Genomic DNA, 17,605 nt, shown 5'->3' on the forward strand with positions numbered 1-17,605 from the left:
TATTCTGTTCAAAGCCCCTGATTCCTGCTTCTGCCTGGTGACATCATCTACAGCAGGGGTGGCCAACCCGCGGCTCGCGAGCCGCATGCGGCTCTTTGGCTGGTTTCATGCGGCTCTTATGTTCCTTTCGAAATTTGTGTGTGTTTAATTTTTAATGTGCGTGTTCGCTTCGCTTAAGTTCAATACGGTATTTTTAAGACTTAAATGAGCTTGCCCCTACTGGGAAACTTTGCGGTATATCAGACCTTGGCATGAGGCCAATCATAAATTACAGGGATGCACTGAGAATTTTTGGAAATACCTAAATCACCGAAACAACACGGCAGAAACACAATTGTAATGACGCAATAAAAAAGCGCAGCAGCACACGGTTATCTGGATAAGAGCAACATGTCTGTGGAGAGCGATTTGCAAAACATGCAATGCTGAAATTTTAAGAGGGGGTGTATCTGCAAAGAGTTTCTCCAAGTCAGGTTTAATTTATCACATGAAATCCAAACATCCCGATTGCCATTCTAAATATGAGAAGAACGCGGCGCAGAAAAGTAAAGTCGATCTAAGCATGCGCACTCCGTCTGTAGAGGACGGTTTTGAAAAGGCAGGAAAGTTTTCCAGTGATGGTGCCAAGGCAAAAGGCATAACACAAAAAAATTATGGATTTCATTGCCATTTAATTTTTAATTTTCATTTTGGTGCATCCCTAAAATATTATCGTTGGTGTGGCCCTCTGACAAAATTCAGGTTTCTCATGTGGCCCCTTGTAAAAAATTAATTGCCCCTGCGGTATATTCATCTCACGCACATGCGCATTTGACGAAAATACCGTATTGAACTCAAGCGAGGTGAACACGCACATAAAAAACCCCACAAACAAAGTCTGTGTTTTCTCCCCTGAAACACGTGACATCAAAGCATCGATCTGTTCTGACTGACACACGTGAAAGAATTGCTTCGAGTGGCAACAACGGAATACGAGGCAGATTTGAAGGGGATTGTTCAAGGCAAGGATGCCAAAAGTCCCACTAACATGCAGCAAGTAACATGCAGAGTAAAAGAAATTATAAATTATTATATTTTTGTTTGTGGACTTGGTTAAACAGAGTTTGTGTGTGAGACACTGCAGTGTTCATTGTTGAAAATGACTGGCCTGTGGTCTTAGAACTGTAGGAGTCAATTTCTGTCATTATGTTGGTGTGTGACATTTACAATAAATCTGGCTGAGCAGAGGTGAGTGTGTGTGTGTGTGTGTGTGTGTGTGTGTGTGTGTGTGTGTGTGTGTGTGTGTGTGTGTAGGAGAAAGGGATGGGTGATGTTCATGTGTGCCCATGTGTATGATGTGGCTCTTTGCGGTAACACAGTCAAAAATGTGGCTCTCGGTCTCTGACTGGTTGGCCACCCCTGATCTACAGGGAAGTGGGCGTCGTTTTAGTTAACTGGAGTGCAGGGAGGTCTGGACTGGAGTCTCAGAATGGCACCTGCACACAAACCACACAGCGCATACAAATACAATACAACCTGCAACTTTTTAAAAAACTTTTTTTGTTTAAAACTGTTAATCAACCTCAGTTCGGATCATGCTGATTTATAATTTAAATTTTCTGCTCTAAACTGATTGGCTTTTCTCTTCTTTTATTCACTACAAGCAGGAGACATAAGTGGGCACTTGAAGGACATGCTTTTATCACTAAAAGTGCTGTTTGAAACAGAAACAAATACACACTGAGAAACTTTACACCGTCGACCGCTAGCGAGAGTGGGGCATCTCATAGGGTAAGAGATACGCTCATCCCAGCTGCACGTCCAACATCGTACTTCGTACCCTGCTGCCTCTGGCATGACATTTTTTTCGTAACTCGGGGACCGTCTGTAAAAATGCATTTTTGAATGTTGTTGGTTCCTCTTTTGGGAAGAGGACTAGGTGGCGCTATTGGAACATTAAATAGGTACATAGATAAATGTTTCCATTTTTCTGTAAAAAAAGAAATTAAAAAATCACTACTCCACATCAGATTTGTGAAAATAATTTATTTTTACAACAAACAACAAAATGCAACAACAACCAACAAAAAAATTTAAATAAAAGTGTAAAAGGACAGATGGAGAATTAAGTACATTTAGGCACATTTTGTGTGTGTGTGTGTGTGTGTGTGTGTGTGTGTGTGTGTGTGTGTGTGTGTGTTTAATTCAGCTTTGCAGCAAATCGATTGATGATCTTTACGTGTCTCCACAACTGGTGATGCAGTTGCTGAAAGTAATTTTTTTGCACAACTTACAAGTTCCCCTCTGAACTCCTGAGCTGCTGGTGTCTGCTGGTGTCTGAGGAGCAGCTACAGTGGACCGGAGCTCTCTCACCAGTGCAGCAGTAACTGGTGCATGAAGGAAGTGCTGTCTCTGTAAAATTGCTGCAGACACCATTGAATTAAGCAGCTATAAATGCCTCCTCATCTCATGCTATTGGTGGTTCCTGGTCAGATCCACAGCTGTAAAAATAACATGCATTATAAGCAGATAAAGCCACCATGTTAAAATATAACGTCTGTGGAGCTCAGCGCTCAGAGTTAAAACGTCGCCACTGGGGGAGCTCGGAGGCAAGACGTCACCATCAGAGGCGAGACGTCGCCGTCGGAGGAGCTCAGAGGAGAGACGTCACCTTCAGGAGAGCTTGGATACGGGAGGTCATCTGCAAAGGAGCTTGGGGCTGTGGTGTCGCCCTCAGAGGAGTCTGGGACCGCGACATGACTGCCGGATGGCCCTAGAATCCAACTGGGGCTGTCAGAGGTACCTTGGGCCGCGATGGGGCTCCCCACAGGGTCTTCAAACACAACTTTACCCTCAGAAAAACCTAGCAGAGCGAAGGTGCCTCCACTAAGGCCTGGGATGGTGTCTTCACACTCAGTGGACCTTGGGACTGCCATGTGTGGCGCTCTTGTGGAAACTGTGGAGCAGAGTACTTGGCGGAGCACTGGAATGGAGCGGAGCGCACGGCGGAGCACTGGAACGGAGAGGAGCACTTGGCGGAGCACTTGAGCGAAGCCCTCCCAGAATTGAGGGGGCTTTAATGTAGATAAGCCGTAGTCATGATGAACATCCCTGTGAGAAGCCTAATGAAGTGGGTGCAAGTCGCCTCCAAACGCGCGCCACAGCTTACGGGCGAAAGAGAGTCCCCAGACAGGAGAGAGATGTGGAGCGCAATTTTGGCTGTTTCATTGGGGTAAAAGGATGCATACAAATCCATATATTTGCAGAAGCTCTGTATAAATCCGCCGCACTATGCCATTTTGCTGGAAAAGCAAATTCCATCATACTCTCTGGGGGGCGTGGCGCAGCCGCCCTTGCAGGTTCCAGAGCCGGCGAGCAAGAATCGCGAAGGAGCGGCAGTGAGCTTCCGGGTGTAATCCAAAGCGGAGCTCGGTTGCCACTTCATCGCAGCAGAGCGAAACCTCCTCTTGTCTCGGTGGGTCTTGCTGTGACAGATCGGATCACGCAGAGACCACGGTGGTAACCCGATCATGTTTTTTAAGGTCCGTTATTCTGTCATGGGGCGAATGAACGGAGGCGGAAGCCGGAGTACAGCTCGCTCGGGTTTATTAGAGTAAGTAACACAAACACACAGAAACAGCAGTCCTTAGATGGAGATAGAGTAGTCCGAGGTGCGCTTGGGAAAAAGCGCAGCTAATCCGAGATGCGCTTGGGGAAGAGCGCAGCCGTTGCAGGATAGCAGAGTCCGAATGGTAAGAAACGCATGGGGTTATGCATATACCAACGAACACATACAATAACGGACAGAAAGTGAGTGTAAGTGTGAGTGAGGGGTTTATGTAGGAGCCTGGGATGAGTGCTTAACGAGTTCCAGGTGTGTGTTATTGAAGCCGGGAGCTTCAGAGAAAGCGGCAGCATGACAGCTGCCGAAGGGGGCGTGGCAGGTGGATTCCTGACACAGATTAAGACTATTTTCTCTCTCAGAAGCTCCTGTGCAAGCAAATAAGAAGTATTACATCTCATGCCTGGGTGAAAAAAAAGAGCAAGTCGATGCTGACAAGTGAATTAGTCATCTACTCCACAAAAAACTTTAATCCAGAGTTCACATTCTGGACCCTCACAAAGGTATAATGTGTCGGCCCCGAAGTCCCTGCAGAAATGGAGTTGTCTCTGCATTTGTGGGAAACCGCACTTGGTCATTTCTTCCAATCCAACCCGCTCCAGGATCCTCAGATTCTTCCTCACTCTTCAGTCAGGTGCTGCAACAAAATCTGGATCTGACTCTCCTGAGTCGGTGGTGTCAGGGGGAGATGTTTCCTGCAGCTTACTGGGGTCGGGCTTTATAAATTTGGCCAAAACGTCTGCAGAAGTGAAGGGTCTCATGTTGCTTGCTGTTTTTCTCACTATAAAATGACCTGCATGATGACATGCAGGTGCATAAATATTATTTTTATTAATGCAAACTTTAATAGTTCTGAGAGCTGAGGTGCATATTTTCTGATTTTGACACATTAACATCAGTGCTCAAAGGTCACCCACTCTCTCCACTCTCTCTCTCTCTCTCTCTCTCTCTCTCTCTCTCTCTGTCTCTCTCTCTCTCTCTCTCTCTCTCTCTCTCACACACACACACACACACACACACACACACACACACACACACACACACACACACACACACACACATATTTTGATATACTCCATTGAAAACTGCATAGAAAAAATCATTGAAAAGCCAGACACTAAGCTTTCTATGCACAGTGCAATTTTATGGTGTTTTGGCGCCAACAGTACAAATTACAAATATAACCTCTTTCAAACAGGGGGCACTAACTTTTAAAAATGCACAATTATATCATGCCATGTCAGTTACAGTTAATGAGGAAAAACATCCACACTAAGTGTGAGAGAAACAAAAAACTGATGCTGCAAAAACAATGCATCAAAGATTATTAATACGTTTTTAGTGAATAATAAGCTTTGTGGGAATAAAGCTTATTATACTCCCTTCTTGCCATCTGCAATATAATTAAAAACAATAGAAATGTTGATTTACACAATTTACATCTTGCATAATTGAATGCTTTATTTTTTTATTTTTTACAGAAAGAAACAATCCAACATGAGTGAATTTGTTTAAAGGTGAAATCACGCATTCGCTCCTCCACAAGCAGCTTCTATAAACGTTATAATGTCCAAATTAAAGGTAGTTAAACTCAATATGTGGCTTTTGCATTTTTTAAAGTGCACTTTTATACATAAACTCCCTGAACTAGAGTTTTATATATTTATAATCAGAAAAACAGCTTATTCACATTTATTTTTATCCGATTAATCAGAAAAATAATCGTTAGTTGCAGCACTAATTTATATCCATAGTTTATTTGTACTCGTTTTGTTTTTTTGTGATTGTTCGGTTGTTTTAACTTTATGTAAAAGCCTAACGAGGGACGAAGGCCACAAACCAGCTTTATGCTACATGCGCTATGTACATGGCATCAGTGTGTAATCATTTCTAGTGTATTGTCCGTTAAATAAACAAACAAATAGAAATAAAATAAAAACATTCAGATAGAAATATTTAAAGTGACCCAAAAATATTCTGGAGGACGCTGGACCTCGGAGTGCAGTTTTAATGTTATTGTGCCAGAAAGAGACAGAGGAAGAAGAACACACCAGACTCCAGGACTGACTGTTCAATCCAAACCCACTCTCATAACAGTCTCCTTTCCTGCTGATCTCTTTATATGAGACTGATATGTACACAACACCACCGCTCCACTCCACCTCCCAGTAACAGCGTCCACACACACTCTCTTTACACAACACCTGCTCCTAGAAGTCAAATCTCTCTGGATGATCAGAGTATCGCTGTTCTGTATTACTGTATGTCACGACTCTGTTCTTCTCAGAGAGAAAGAGATCAGGATTTGCTGTGTTGGGATCCAGAGTCAGATAACAGAAATCTAGAACAATAAAATGTGCACAGGTTTGATGTTAATCACAGGATTTATAATAAGTGTGTGTGAGACACCTGTGTGTGTTTCTGTTCTCCTAATGCTGCTCTACATGAACTATTTTAAATATTACACATCATCAGTCATCAGGGAGAAATGGATCAGATTTAGATCATCAATACAGACATGTTTACACTCTGTGTGTGTGTGTGTGTGTGTGTGTGTGTGTGTGTGTGTGTGTGTGTGTGTGTGTGTGTGTGTTACACCTACACTGCAGAAAATCTGCTCTGCTCTTTGGTTCTGAGGGTAAAATCATCTGAACTGCTGCAGCTGTTGAGACACAGAGACAAAATGGAGACTGAAAAATGATGTGGAAAAATTTTACATCATAAATATGAAAGTTGTGATATTGTGATTATTGGTGAGGAGAAGATCCTTGAGAGCTAGATAGTGTGTTAGAGAAGTGCAGTGTTGTGCTAGTAAGAAAAAGTAAATAGTTTCAGTTAGTAGTTACTTCATTCACAAAGTAACTCAAGTACCGTATTTTCCGGACTATAAGCCGGTACTTTTTTTCCCACGCTTTGAACCCCACGGCTTAAACAATAAAGCGTCTAATTTATGGATTTTTCCTGGGTTTTTCTGAGCTGCACGGCATCGGGAGAAAATCTTTACCGATGGTGATTTTTAAACGCACGACGATGCCAAAAGAAAAACTCTCGAGAGAAATAGTTGTGAAAGGAAGGAGGAAGACAGCGAACAATGACTTTCTTGGTGGGCTACTGTTTAGATACAAGCCGTGGACCAGACACTGTCTTTCGTTAAAGTCTGTGTAAAGTTCATTAGTTTCAGTGTAGACACCTGCGGCTTATAGACAGGTGGAGCTTATTTATGTTCAAAATAAAAATCTTTGTCAAATTCAGTGGGTGTGGCTTATATTTAATAGTCCGGAAATTACGGTGCTTTGTTGATTACTTACACCAAAAAGTAATGCGTTGTGGACAGATTTTGTTGAATTCCTCCTGACAGATTTCCTCGACTCGTTTTTTCAGATCTGAGACAGATTTCCTTACTCCATCAAATGAGAGATGTTGATTGACAGTGAAGCTGGGTGATTCATTACATCCAGGAGAAACACAGAGAGACGAGAAACTCTACAGAGAGGAAACACATCATAGAGAAGGAGAAAAGTGTAGGAGAGAAACGAATGAATCTGAACTGAATCAGACCAAAGACACACTTGTAATATCAGACAGGAACATTTATTGTTGCCTTAATGAGCTTTTAGGAGGAATTTTTGTGAGGAACAGCGCCCTCTGTAGATCAAACTGTCAGTGTTACCTTGAGTAAGTGGATGTGATCAGGTGTGAGTAAAAGCTGCTCCAGATCACTGACTGAAATTTTTATTTCTAAAAATAGGTGTTTCCTACCTTGTTAAATCATTGTTGATAATTATTGTGAGAAATCATTAACATGATCAGTGTCTTCACATAGATCAGGGGTGTCAAACTCAGGCCCGCGGGCCAAATCCGGTCCGACTTATAATTATATCCGGCGAGATGATTTTATATAGATCTATTGTTAATAATGTCCGGGCAATATGAAGCGCTGATAACACAAACTACAGATCCCATAATGCAGTGCTTCAGCTGCCTTATCGAACACTAGGCGACCTGGGAACATTCCAGCGTCAATCAAGTCGAGCTTCTGTTGATGTATTTAACCCATTTGTAAAGTTATTGTGAAGCTCCACAAAATGGTCAAGAGAAAAGTTGATTCTGAAAACAGAGCATTTCAAAACCGATAGGATTCTGAGTATATGTTTACCGACACTGCTGGTAAACTCGTGTGTCTTATTTGTGGAGCGAATGTGGCTGTAATTAAGGAATTGATGGAACTATGAGGAACTACGAGACAAAACATCAGAAAAAGCTAAAAAACCTGAATGCAAAGCAGAAGATACAGAAAGTAGAAAAGTTAAAGAAGAATCTGACATTTTAGCAGACGTTTTTCACCAGAGCAAAATCACAAAGTGAAGCTGGTGTGAAAGCAGAGGAGAAATCGGAGCCACATCAGCCAGTTATTTACCCAGGGAGAGTTTCTGAAGAGCTGCATGATGAAGCTGTGAGACGTCTTGTGTTTCACTAGAAATATTTTTATGGAGAGCAAAGTTATTTAAAGTTTGAGATAATTTTTTCAATAGCATAAGAGCAAAGAAATCTTATTGTGTCATGCAGTGATGAACAGAGGCGAAAGCCGGAGTACAAGTCGCTGTATGTTTAATGCAGGAGTGGTACACAGATATACACTCACGACAGTCCATAGAATGCAATATCCGTGGAACGCCCTAGAGGGGCAAGGTCCACGCAGTCCTATCACAGGACTGTAGAACAGGAGAAGAGATATCCAAGGCACGCTTCGGGGAGAGAGCGCAGCCGTAGCAGGAATGGAAGAGTCAGATGGGAAGAAATGCATAGGTTTACACCGGGGTTGAGTGTTTAACGAGCATGACAGCCGCCGAAGGGGGTGTGGCAGGTGGATTCCTGACATTACCTCCCCCCAAGGGGTGGCACCTGGCGCCCCAGACCCACATACGCCTGTTGGACCAGGGCACTCAGAGGAGGGCCTCGCCATCTGGCCAGGGTAAAAGGGGACCCGGTTAGAATCGCCGCGGAACCAGGGAAAGCCGAGAAGGACTCGAGGTGGAGCGACTTCCCCTGTGGAGAGCCGGAACCGAATGATGCGGACTCTGGAGACCTGGAATGGAACAACGCCCTCAGCAGAGGTCCAGAATGGAGCACAGTCCACCGCAGAGGCCAGGAACAGAGCGAAGCCTTTGGTAAAGACTGGAGACTGAGCGACATCCTCAGCGAAGACCTGAGGCAGGGCAACGCCTTCAGCGTAGGAGGCCGGAGGCTGAGCAATGTCCTCGGCGGAGACCGGAGGCTGAGCGACATCCCCGGCGGAGGTCTGGATCGGAGAGACGCCCACCAAGGAGGACTGGAGCAGAGCGATGTCCCCCCACGGAGACCTGGAACGGAGTAATGCCCTCAACAGAAACCCAGATCGGCACGACGTCCTTGGCGATGACCGGAGGCTGGGTGGAGCTCTCAACGGGGCTTACAGTCTGGATCATGCCCTGGGAAGGAGACTGGAGGCGGAGCGACACCCATGACAGAGAATAGAGATCGAGCAAAGCCTATGGCGGAGACCAGAGGCTGACCCGTGTCTTCGACGGAGTCCTGAGGATGAGCCCTTCCTTCAGCTGAGTCCCGACGCAGAGTGACACCCTCAGCGGGGATCAGAGGCTGAGTGACGCCCTCTACGAGAGACGTCGCCATCTGAGGCAAGACGTCGCCTTCAGTAGAGCTTGGGGTTGTTGTGTTTCCCTCAGAGGAGTCTGGGACCACGACATCACTGTCGGATGGCTCTGGAAGCGTCACCTTCCGGGGAACCTGGAGGCAAGCCGTCACCCTGTGAGGAACTTGGGGGCGAGACATTGTGCTTTGAGGCACTTGGTGGTGTGACTCCACCTTCAAGAGAACTTGGAGAACAGACGTCACCTTTTGAGGAGTTTGGAGGTGAGACAGGCCATCCTGAGGGGTTTGGCGACGACGTTTTGTCCGTGTCGCGGTCTGGCCGCGGTACGACCTCCGTCTTGTGGCCTGGTGGCGGTACAATGTCCCTTATGTGGCCAGGCGACGGTGCAACATCCTCTTTGCGGTCAGGCGGCAATGTAACGGCACTCTCAGCGGGACACTGGAGCTGAGCGGAGTGGTCTGAGGAGCTCTGGAGCAGAGTGACACGCTCGGTGGAACACTGGAGCTGAGCGGCGCCCTCGGCGGAACACTGGAGCGGAGCGGCATGCTCATGGAGACTCTGAAGCCGAGTGGTGCGCTTGTCGAAAATCTTGGAGCGGAGCGGCGTGCTTGTGGAGACTCAGGAGCGAAGCTGCGCGCTCGTGGATATTCTGGAGCAGAGCAGAGCGGTGCGCTCGTGGAGACTCTGGAGCGGAGTGGCCCGCTCGTGGAGACTCTGGAACAGAGCGGAGCACTTAGCAGAGCACTGGAGCAGAGCCCTTCCAGAATCGAGGGGGCTATAGTGTAGATGCGCCAAAGTCATCCCAAACATCCCTGTGAGAAGCCTGATGAAGTGGGTGCAAGAGCACCACAACTTGCTGGCGAGAGAGAGAGAGTCCCCAGACAGGAGAGAGATGTAAATTTTGGCTCTTTCAGGGGGGTAAAGGGATAAATACGAATCCATATATTCACAGACGCTCCGTATAAATCCGCTCCACTCAGCCATTTTGCCAGAGAAGCGAGTCGGGAATTCCATCGCACTCTCGGAGGGGCACGGCGCAGCTGTGCTTGCATGTTCCAAAACCGGCGAACAAGAATTGTGAGGGGCGGCAGCGAGCTTCCGGGTGTAATCTGAAGTGTTTCGGAGAGAGCGCAGCCGTAGCACGAATGGAAGAGTCCGACAGGAAGAAACGCATAGGTTTACACACACATGTACACATACAATAACGGACAGTGAGTAATTGTGACTGAAGGGGTTTATGTAGGTACCGGGGATGAGTGTTTAACGAGCCGGGAGTGGCAGAGATAGCGGCAGCATGACAGCCGCCGAAGAGGGTGTGGCAGGTGGATTCCTGACAGATTGTTTTGATTTGTTGTTATTTTAAGCTTTACTTAAAAGCACAATTTTTATTGATTTGTTCAGGTTTTTTTCACAGCATGTTTATATATCTAACTTGTATCATTTTGACAGGAGATAATTTTATGGAGAGCAAAATATTTTAAGTTATTTAAAGTTTAAGGTGATTTGTTCTGGAATAATACTCCTGTCTGTTTTTATTCATACTTATATTCTAAAAACATTGTTTTAGTGTGTTCAATAAATGTTTACCTGTTCAGCCCTGTGCAATTGAGTTTGAAACTCCTGATATAGATGAATATCATTAATTATCAATAATAACATATAATTAAAGGTAAATTGAGCAAAATTGTTATTTTAGAAATTTGTATCAAACTGGTAGCCCGTCACATTAATCGGTACTCAAGAAGTAGCTCTCTGTGTCAAAAAGGGTGGTGACCCCTGTACTAACAGTAAATACAAATTCACCTCAGAACCGAGTAAATCCATTGAACAGAATTTACAGTAGAAACAGAATTTGTGTAAATTCATAAATCAATGTTCAGATCTCACCTGTTTTTTACTTCTTTCTGCAGTAGTTGAAACTGTATCATGGCCTTTATGTTCATCCGTCATACACAAGTAACAGATGAAGCTTTGATCAGTACGGCAGTAGATCTTCATCAGTTTGTCGTGCTGAGAGCAGATCTTCTCTTGGAGATCTACACAGGCTTCAACTAACTTGTGCTTTTTAAAAGCCTGAGACTGATAGTGAGGTTTAAGATGATCTTCACAATACGAGGCCAGACACACCAGACAGGACTTGACGGCTTTGTGTTTTCTCCCAATGCAGGAATCACAGTCCACATCTCCAGGTCCAGCGTAACAGTGAGCAGGAGAAGCAGCTTGGAGTTCAGTCTTCTTCAGTTTCTCCACCACTTCAGCCAGCATGTTGTTTCTGCGTAGAACAGGCCTCGGAGTGAAAGTTTCTCTACACTGGGGGCAGCTGTAGATGCTTTTAATGTCCTCCTGATTCCAGAAGCCATTAATACACACCTTACAGTAACTGTGTCCACAAGGAATAGTCACTGGATCCTTCAGGAGATCCAGACACACTGCACAGATGAACTGATCCTGATTTACTAAAATACTGGTTTCTGCCATTTTCCTGCTTTGTGTGTCTGTGTGTGTGTGTGTGTGTGTGTGTGAGAGAGAGAGAAAGAGAGAGAAAGTGAGAGAGGGGGGCTACAAGTTCTGAGTCTCGTTTCCTATGGAATGAACTTCCTGTTGTTTGTGTTATTGTCAGGCTGCAGACGCGGAAGCCGATATAGTCCGATCATTGTCCTTTTATTTCAAAAAACCGTACAACACAAAACACTCATAAGCCGTTGAACACAATAAACAAAGACATCCGCTCGAATTCACTATGTTCACTATGAGCGCGAATGCCCCAAGCATAATCCATAAAGCCTTCGGTAATGAGTAATCCAATTCGGAAGTGAAGTTCGGATATACAGCCAGCGGTGAATGCCGGCGGTCGAGCAGCCACGCGATTGTCCAGCTTGACAATATAACGACCGACAGCCTGTGACTCAAGAACGTGAGTTTATGTAGTCTGATCTTTCATGAGCCACAGCTGTCGGTAATCTTGGGAAGCAGCGTGACTGCTATCGAGGGGGGCGTGGCAGGGTGAATCTGTGACAGCTACAGATGGGGGCGTGGCAGGGTGAATCCCTGACAGCTACAGAGGAGGGCGTGGCAGGGTGAATCCCTGACAGTACCCCCCCTCCAGGGGTGACACCTGACGCCTCAAAACTCACCTATGCCAGGCGGGCCAGGGCACTCCGAGGAAGGCCTCCTTAGACGCCTGGGAGCAACGGAGGCCTGGTGAGCATCCTCTGCGGAGAGCCCGAATGGAACAGCACCTTGCAGGAGGATCCGGAACAGAGCCACGCCCTCGGTGCTGACGGGAGGCTGAGTAAAGCCCCTGGCGGGGATTGGAGCCGGAGCGACCTCGATGGCGGGGAACCGGAACTGGATGGCAACCATGACAATGACCGGGGAGTGGAGGACGTCCCGGGCGAGACGTCGCCTTCGGTGGAGCCCGGGGGCGAGACGTCGCCTTTGGTGGAGCCCGGGGGCAGCGGTTCGACTTCCCTTTCGCAGTCCTGGAGCCTGGGTAAATGCACAGGGAAACCCCTGGGCGTAGGAGCGCTCCTTGGGACCCTTAGGAGCAGATCGGAGCCTACTGGGCAGCCTGGAAATGGGGTGAAGCCTGCCTGGATATCCACGAGCGGAGAAGGGCTCGCCTGGAGGTCCACGACATCAGTGGAGCTCTCTTCGGGACACTGAAGCAGAGACGAGCTCTCCTGAAGACTCTGTGGCGGCGCGGCGCTCTCGTGAAGACTCTGTGGCGGCGCGGCACTCTCGTGAAGACTCTGTGGCGGCGCGGCGCTCTCGTGACGACTCTGTGGCGGCGCGGCGCTCTCGTGACGACTCTGTGGTGGGAAAGCACGCTCCTGGAGACACTGTGGCGGCGCGGCGCTCTCGTGAAGACTCTGTGGCGGCGCGGCGCTCTCGTGAAGACTCTGTGGCGGCGCGGCGCTCTCGTGAAGACTCTGTGGCGGCGCGGCGCTCTCGTGAAGACTCTGTGGCGGCGCGGCGCACTCGTGAAGCCTCTGTGGAGAGAGTTCAGGCTTGTAAGGAACAGTGTAATCTTACACCAGGAGATACTTTCTGATCTAAACAGTCCAATCCAATGCAGTAGTCTCCGTGGACTGTGATGTTTGCGGATGATATTGCAAAGTCTGTTCCACTAAACGTGTTTGAAGGAAGAAGAATGATGAGTACAATCCCAAGAACACCATCCCTACTGTGAAGCATGGGGGTGGTAGCATCATGCTTTGGGGTGTTTTTCTGCACATGGGACAGGGCAACTGCACTGTATTAAGGAGAGGATGACCGGGGCCATGTATTGCGAGATTTTGGGGAAAAACCTCCTACCCTCAGTTAGAGCATTGAAGATGGGTCGAGGCTGGGTCTTCCAACATGACAATGACCCGAAGCACACAGCCAGGATAACCAAGAAGTAGCTCTGTAAGAAGCATATCAAAGTTCTGGCGTGGCCTAGCCAGTCTCCAGACCTAAACCTAATAGAGAATCTTTGGAGGGAGCTCAAACTCCGTGTTTTTCAGCAACAGGCCAGAAACCTGACTGATGTAGAGAAGATCTGTGTGGAGGAGTGGGCCAAAATCCCTCCTGCAGTGTGTGCAAACCTGGTAAAAAACTACAGGAAACGTTTGACCTCTGTAATTGCAAACAAAGGCTCCTGTACCAAATATTAACATTGACTTTCTCAGGTGTTTAAATACTTATTTGCAGCTGCATCATACAAATAAATAGTTTCAAAATCATACATTGTGATTTCTGGATTTTTTTTTTAGATTATGTCTCTCACAGTGGACATGCACCTACGATGACAATTTCAGACCCCTCCATGATTTCTAAGTGGGAGAACTTGCAAAATAGCAGCGTGTTTAAATACTTATTTTCCTCACTGTATATGTATGTGTGTGTGTGTGTGTGTGTGTGTGTATGTATATATATATATATATCGAGGGGGCTATAGTGTAGATGCGCCAAAGTCATCCCAAACATCCCTGTGAGAAGCCTGATGAAGTGGGTGCAAGAGCACCACAACTTGCTGGCGAGAGAGAGAGAGTCCCCAGACAGGAGAGAGATGTAAATTTTGGCTCTTTCAGGGGGGTAAAGGGATAAATACGAATCCATATATTCACAGACGCTCCGTATAAATCCGCTCCACTCAGCCATTTTGCCAGAGAAGCGAGTCGGGAATTCCATCGCACTCTCGGAGGGGCACGGCGCAGCTGTGCTTGCATGTTCCAAAACCGGCGAACAAGAATTGTGAGGGGCGGCAGCGAGCTTCCGGGTGTAATCTGAAGTGTTTCGGAGAGAGCGCAGCCGTAGCACGAATGGAAGAGTCCGACAGGAAGAAACGCATAGGTTTACACACACATGTACACATACAATAACGGACAGTGAGTAATTGTGACTGAAGGGGTTTATGTAGGTACCGGGGATGAGTGTTTAACGAGCCGGGAGTGGCAGAGATAGCGGCAGCATGACAGCCGCCGAAGAGGGTGTGGCAGGTGGATTCCTGACAGATTGTTTTGATTTGTTGTTATTTTAAGCTTTACTTAAAAGCACAATTTTTATTGATTTGTTCAGGTTTTTTTCACAGCATGTTTATATATCTAACTTGTATCATTTTGACAGGAGATAATTTTATGGAGAGCAAAATATTTTAAGTTATTTAAAGTTTAAGGTGATTTGTTCTGGAATAATACTCCTGTCTGTTTTTATTCATACTTATATTCTAAAAACATTGTTTTAGTGTGTTCAATAAATGTTTACCTGTTCAGCCCTGTGCAATTGAGTTTGAAACTCCTGATATAGATGAATATCATTAATTATCAATAATAACATATAATTAAAGGTAAATTGAGCAAAATTGTTATTTTAGAAATTTGTATCAAACTGGTAGCCCGTCACATTAATCGGTACTCAAGAAGTAGCTCTCTGTGTCAAAAAGGGTGGTGACCCCTGTACTAACAGTAAATACAAATTCACCTCAGAACCGAGTAAATCCATTGAACAGAATTTACAGTAGAAACAGAATTTGTGTAAATTCATAAATCAATGTTCAGATCTCACCTGTTTTTTACTTCTTTCTGCAGTAGTTGAAACTGTATCATGGCCTTTATGTTCATCCGTCATACACAAGTAACAGATGAAGCTTTGATCAGTACGGCAGTAGATCTTCATCAGTTTGTCGTGCTGAGAGCAGATCTTCTCTTGGAGATCTACACAGGCTTCAACTAACTTGTGCTTTTTAAAAGCCTGAGACTGATAGTGAGGTTTAAGATGATCTTCACAATACGAGGCCAGACACACCAGACAGGACTTGACGGCTTTGTGTTTTCTCCCAATGCAGGAATCACAGTCCACATCTCCAGGTCCAGCGTAACAGTGAGCAGGAGAAGCAGCTTGGAGTTCAGTCTTCTTCAGTTTCTCCACCACTTCAGCCAGCATGTTGTTTCTGCGTAGAACAGGCCTCGGAGTGAAAGTTTCTCTACACTGGGGGCAGCTGTAGATGCTTTTAATGTCCTCCTGATTCCAGAAGCCATTAATACACACCTTACAGTAACTGTGTCCACAAGGAATAGTCACTGGATCCTTCAGGAGATCCAGACACACTGCACAGATGAACTGATCCTGATTTACTAAAATACTGGTTTCTGCCATTTTCCTGCTTTGTGTGTCTGTGTGTGTGTGTGTGTGTGTGTGTGAGAGAGAGAGAAAGAGAGAGAAAGTGAGAGAGGGGGGCTACAAGTTCTGAGTCTCGTTTCCTATGGAATGAACTTCCTGTTGTTTGTGTTATTGTCAGGCTGCAGACGCGGAAGCCGATATAGTCCGATCATTGTCCTTTTATTTCAAAAAACCGTACAACACAAAACACTCATAAGCCGTTGAACACAATAAACAAAGACATCCGCTCGAATTCACTATGTTCACTATGAGCGCGAATGCCCCAAGCATAATCCATAAAGCCTTCGGTAATGAGTAATCCAATTCGGAAGTGAAGTTCGGATATACAGCCAGCGGTGAATGCCGGCGGTCGAGCAGCCACGCGATTGTCCAGCTTGACAATATAACGACCGACAGCCTGTGACTCAAGAACGTGAGTTTATGTAGTCTGATCTTTCATGAGCCACAGCTGTCGGTAATCTTGGGAAGCAGCGTGACTGCTATCGAGGGGGGCGTGGCAGGGTGAATCTGTGACAGCTACAGATGGGGGCGTGGCAGGGTGAATCCCTGACAGCTACAGAGGAGGGCGTGGCAGGGTGAATCCCTGACAGTACCCCCCCTCCAGGGGTGACACCTGACGCCTCAAAACTCACCTATGCCAGGCGGGCCAGGGCACTCCGAGGAAGGCCTCCTTAGACGCCTGGGAGCAACGGAGGCCTGGTGAGCATCCTCTGCGGAGAGCCCGAATGGAACAGCACCTTGCAGGAGGATCCGGAACAGAGCCACGCCCTCGGTGCTGACGGGAGGCTGAGTAAAGCCCCTGGCGGGGATTGGAGCCGGAGCGACCTCGATGGCGGGGAACCGGAACTGGATGGCAACCATGACAATGACCGGGGAGTGGAGGACGTCCCGGGCGAGACGTCGCCTTCGGTGGAGCCCGGGGGCGAGACGTCGCCTTTGGTGGAGCCCGGGGGCAGCGGTTCGACTTCCCTTTCGCAGTCCTGGAGCCTGGGTAAATGCACAGGGAAACCCCTGGGCGTAGGAGCGCTCCTTGGGACCCTTAGGAGCAGATCGGAGCCTACTGGGCAGCCTGGAAATGGGGTGAAGCCTGCCTGGATATCCACGAGCGGAGAAGGGCTCGCCTGGAGGTCCACGACATCAGTGGAGCTCTCTTCGGGACACTGAAGCGGAGACGAGCTCTCCTGAAGACTCTGTGGCGGCGCGGCGCTCTCGTGAAGACTCTGTGGCGGCGCGGCACTCTCGTGAAGACTCTGTGGCGGCGCGGCGCTCTCGTGACGACTCTGTGGCGGCGCGGCGCTCTCGTGACGACTCTGTGGTGGGAAAGCACGCTCCTGGAGACACTGTGGCGGCGCGGCGCTCTCGTGAAGACTCTGTGGCGGCGCGGCGCTCTCGTGAAGACTCTGTGGCGGCGCGGCGCTCTCGTGAAGACTCTGTGGCGGCGCGGCGCTCTCGTGAAGACTCTGTGGCGGCGCGGCGCACTCGTGAAGCCTCTGTGGAGAGAGTTCAGGCTTGTAAGGAACAGTGTAATCTTACACCAGGAGATACTTTCTGATCTAAACAGTCCAATCCAATGCAGTAGTCTCCGTGGACTGTGATGTTTGCGGATGATATTGCAAAGTCAGGTCAAGTATGTTTTGTCATATACAGTACAGTACACAGTGAAACCGATCAGTACGGATCAGAAGGTTGTG

At 47.1% G+C, this 17,605-nt stretch overlaps 1 protein-coding gene and 3 long non-coding RNA genes across 5 annotated transcripts in view; 2 read left to right on the forward strand and 2 right to left on the reverse strand.

Moving 5' to 3' along the window:
- The window catches only part of LOC310729743, a 42,989-nt gene that overhangs the window by 14,599 nt on the left and 10,785 nt on the right, over positions 1 to 17,605 (forward strand). The window lies entirely within an intron of this gene.
- LOC310729737 lies at positions 47 to 1,374 on the forward strand. 2 transcript variants are annotated; one of them, XR_014534637.1, is made up of 3 exons: positions 47 to 1,036; positions 1,124 to 1,259; positions 1,294 to 1,374. It is a non-coding gene; the product is annotated as an uncharacterized lncRNA (long non-coding RNA). The 2 variants fall into 2 exon arrangements; XR_014534638.1 differs by having other exon boundaries at positions 1,124 to 1,255.
- LOC310729756 lies at positions 7,488 to 8,777 on the reverse strand. Its single transcript, XR_014534656.1, has 3 exons — positions 8,484 to 8,777; positions 8,244 to 8,346; positions 7,488 to 7,708 (listed from the first exon to the last, which is right to left on the reverse strand). It is a non-coding gene; the product is annotated as an uncharacterized lncRNA (long non-coding RNA).
- LOC310729702 (E3 ubiquitin/ISG15 ligase TRIM25-like) lies at positions 10,739 to 11,776 on the reverse strand. The gene has a single exon (XM_083548178.1). The coding sequence runs from the start codon at positions 11,727 to 11,729 to the stop codon at positions 11,121 to 11,123; it is 609 nt and encodes a 202-aa protein (XP_083404304.1). The 5' UTR covers positions 11,730 to 11,776; the 3' UTR covers positions 10,739 to 11,120.

This window comes from Silurus aristotelis (assembly GCF_946808225.1).
Source record: "Silurus aristotelis genome assembly, chromosome: 8".
Lineage (NCBI taxonomy): Eukaryota > Metazoa > Chordata > Actinopteri > Siluriformes > Siluridae > Silurus > Silurus aristotelis.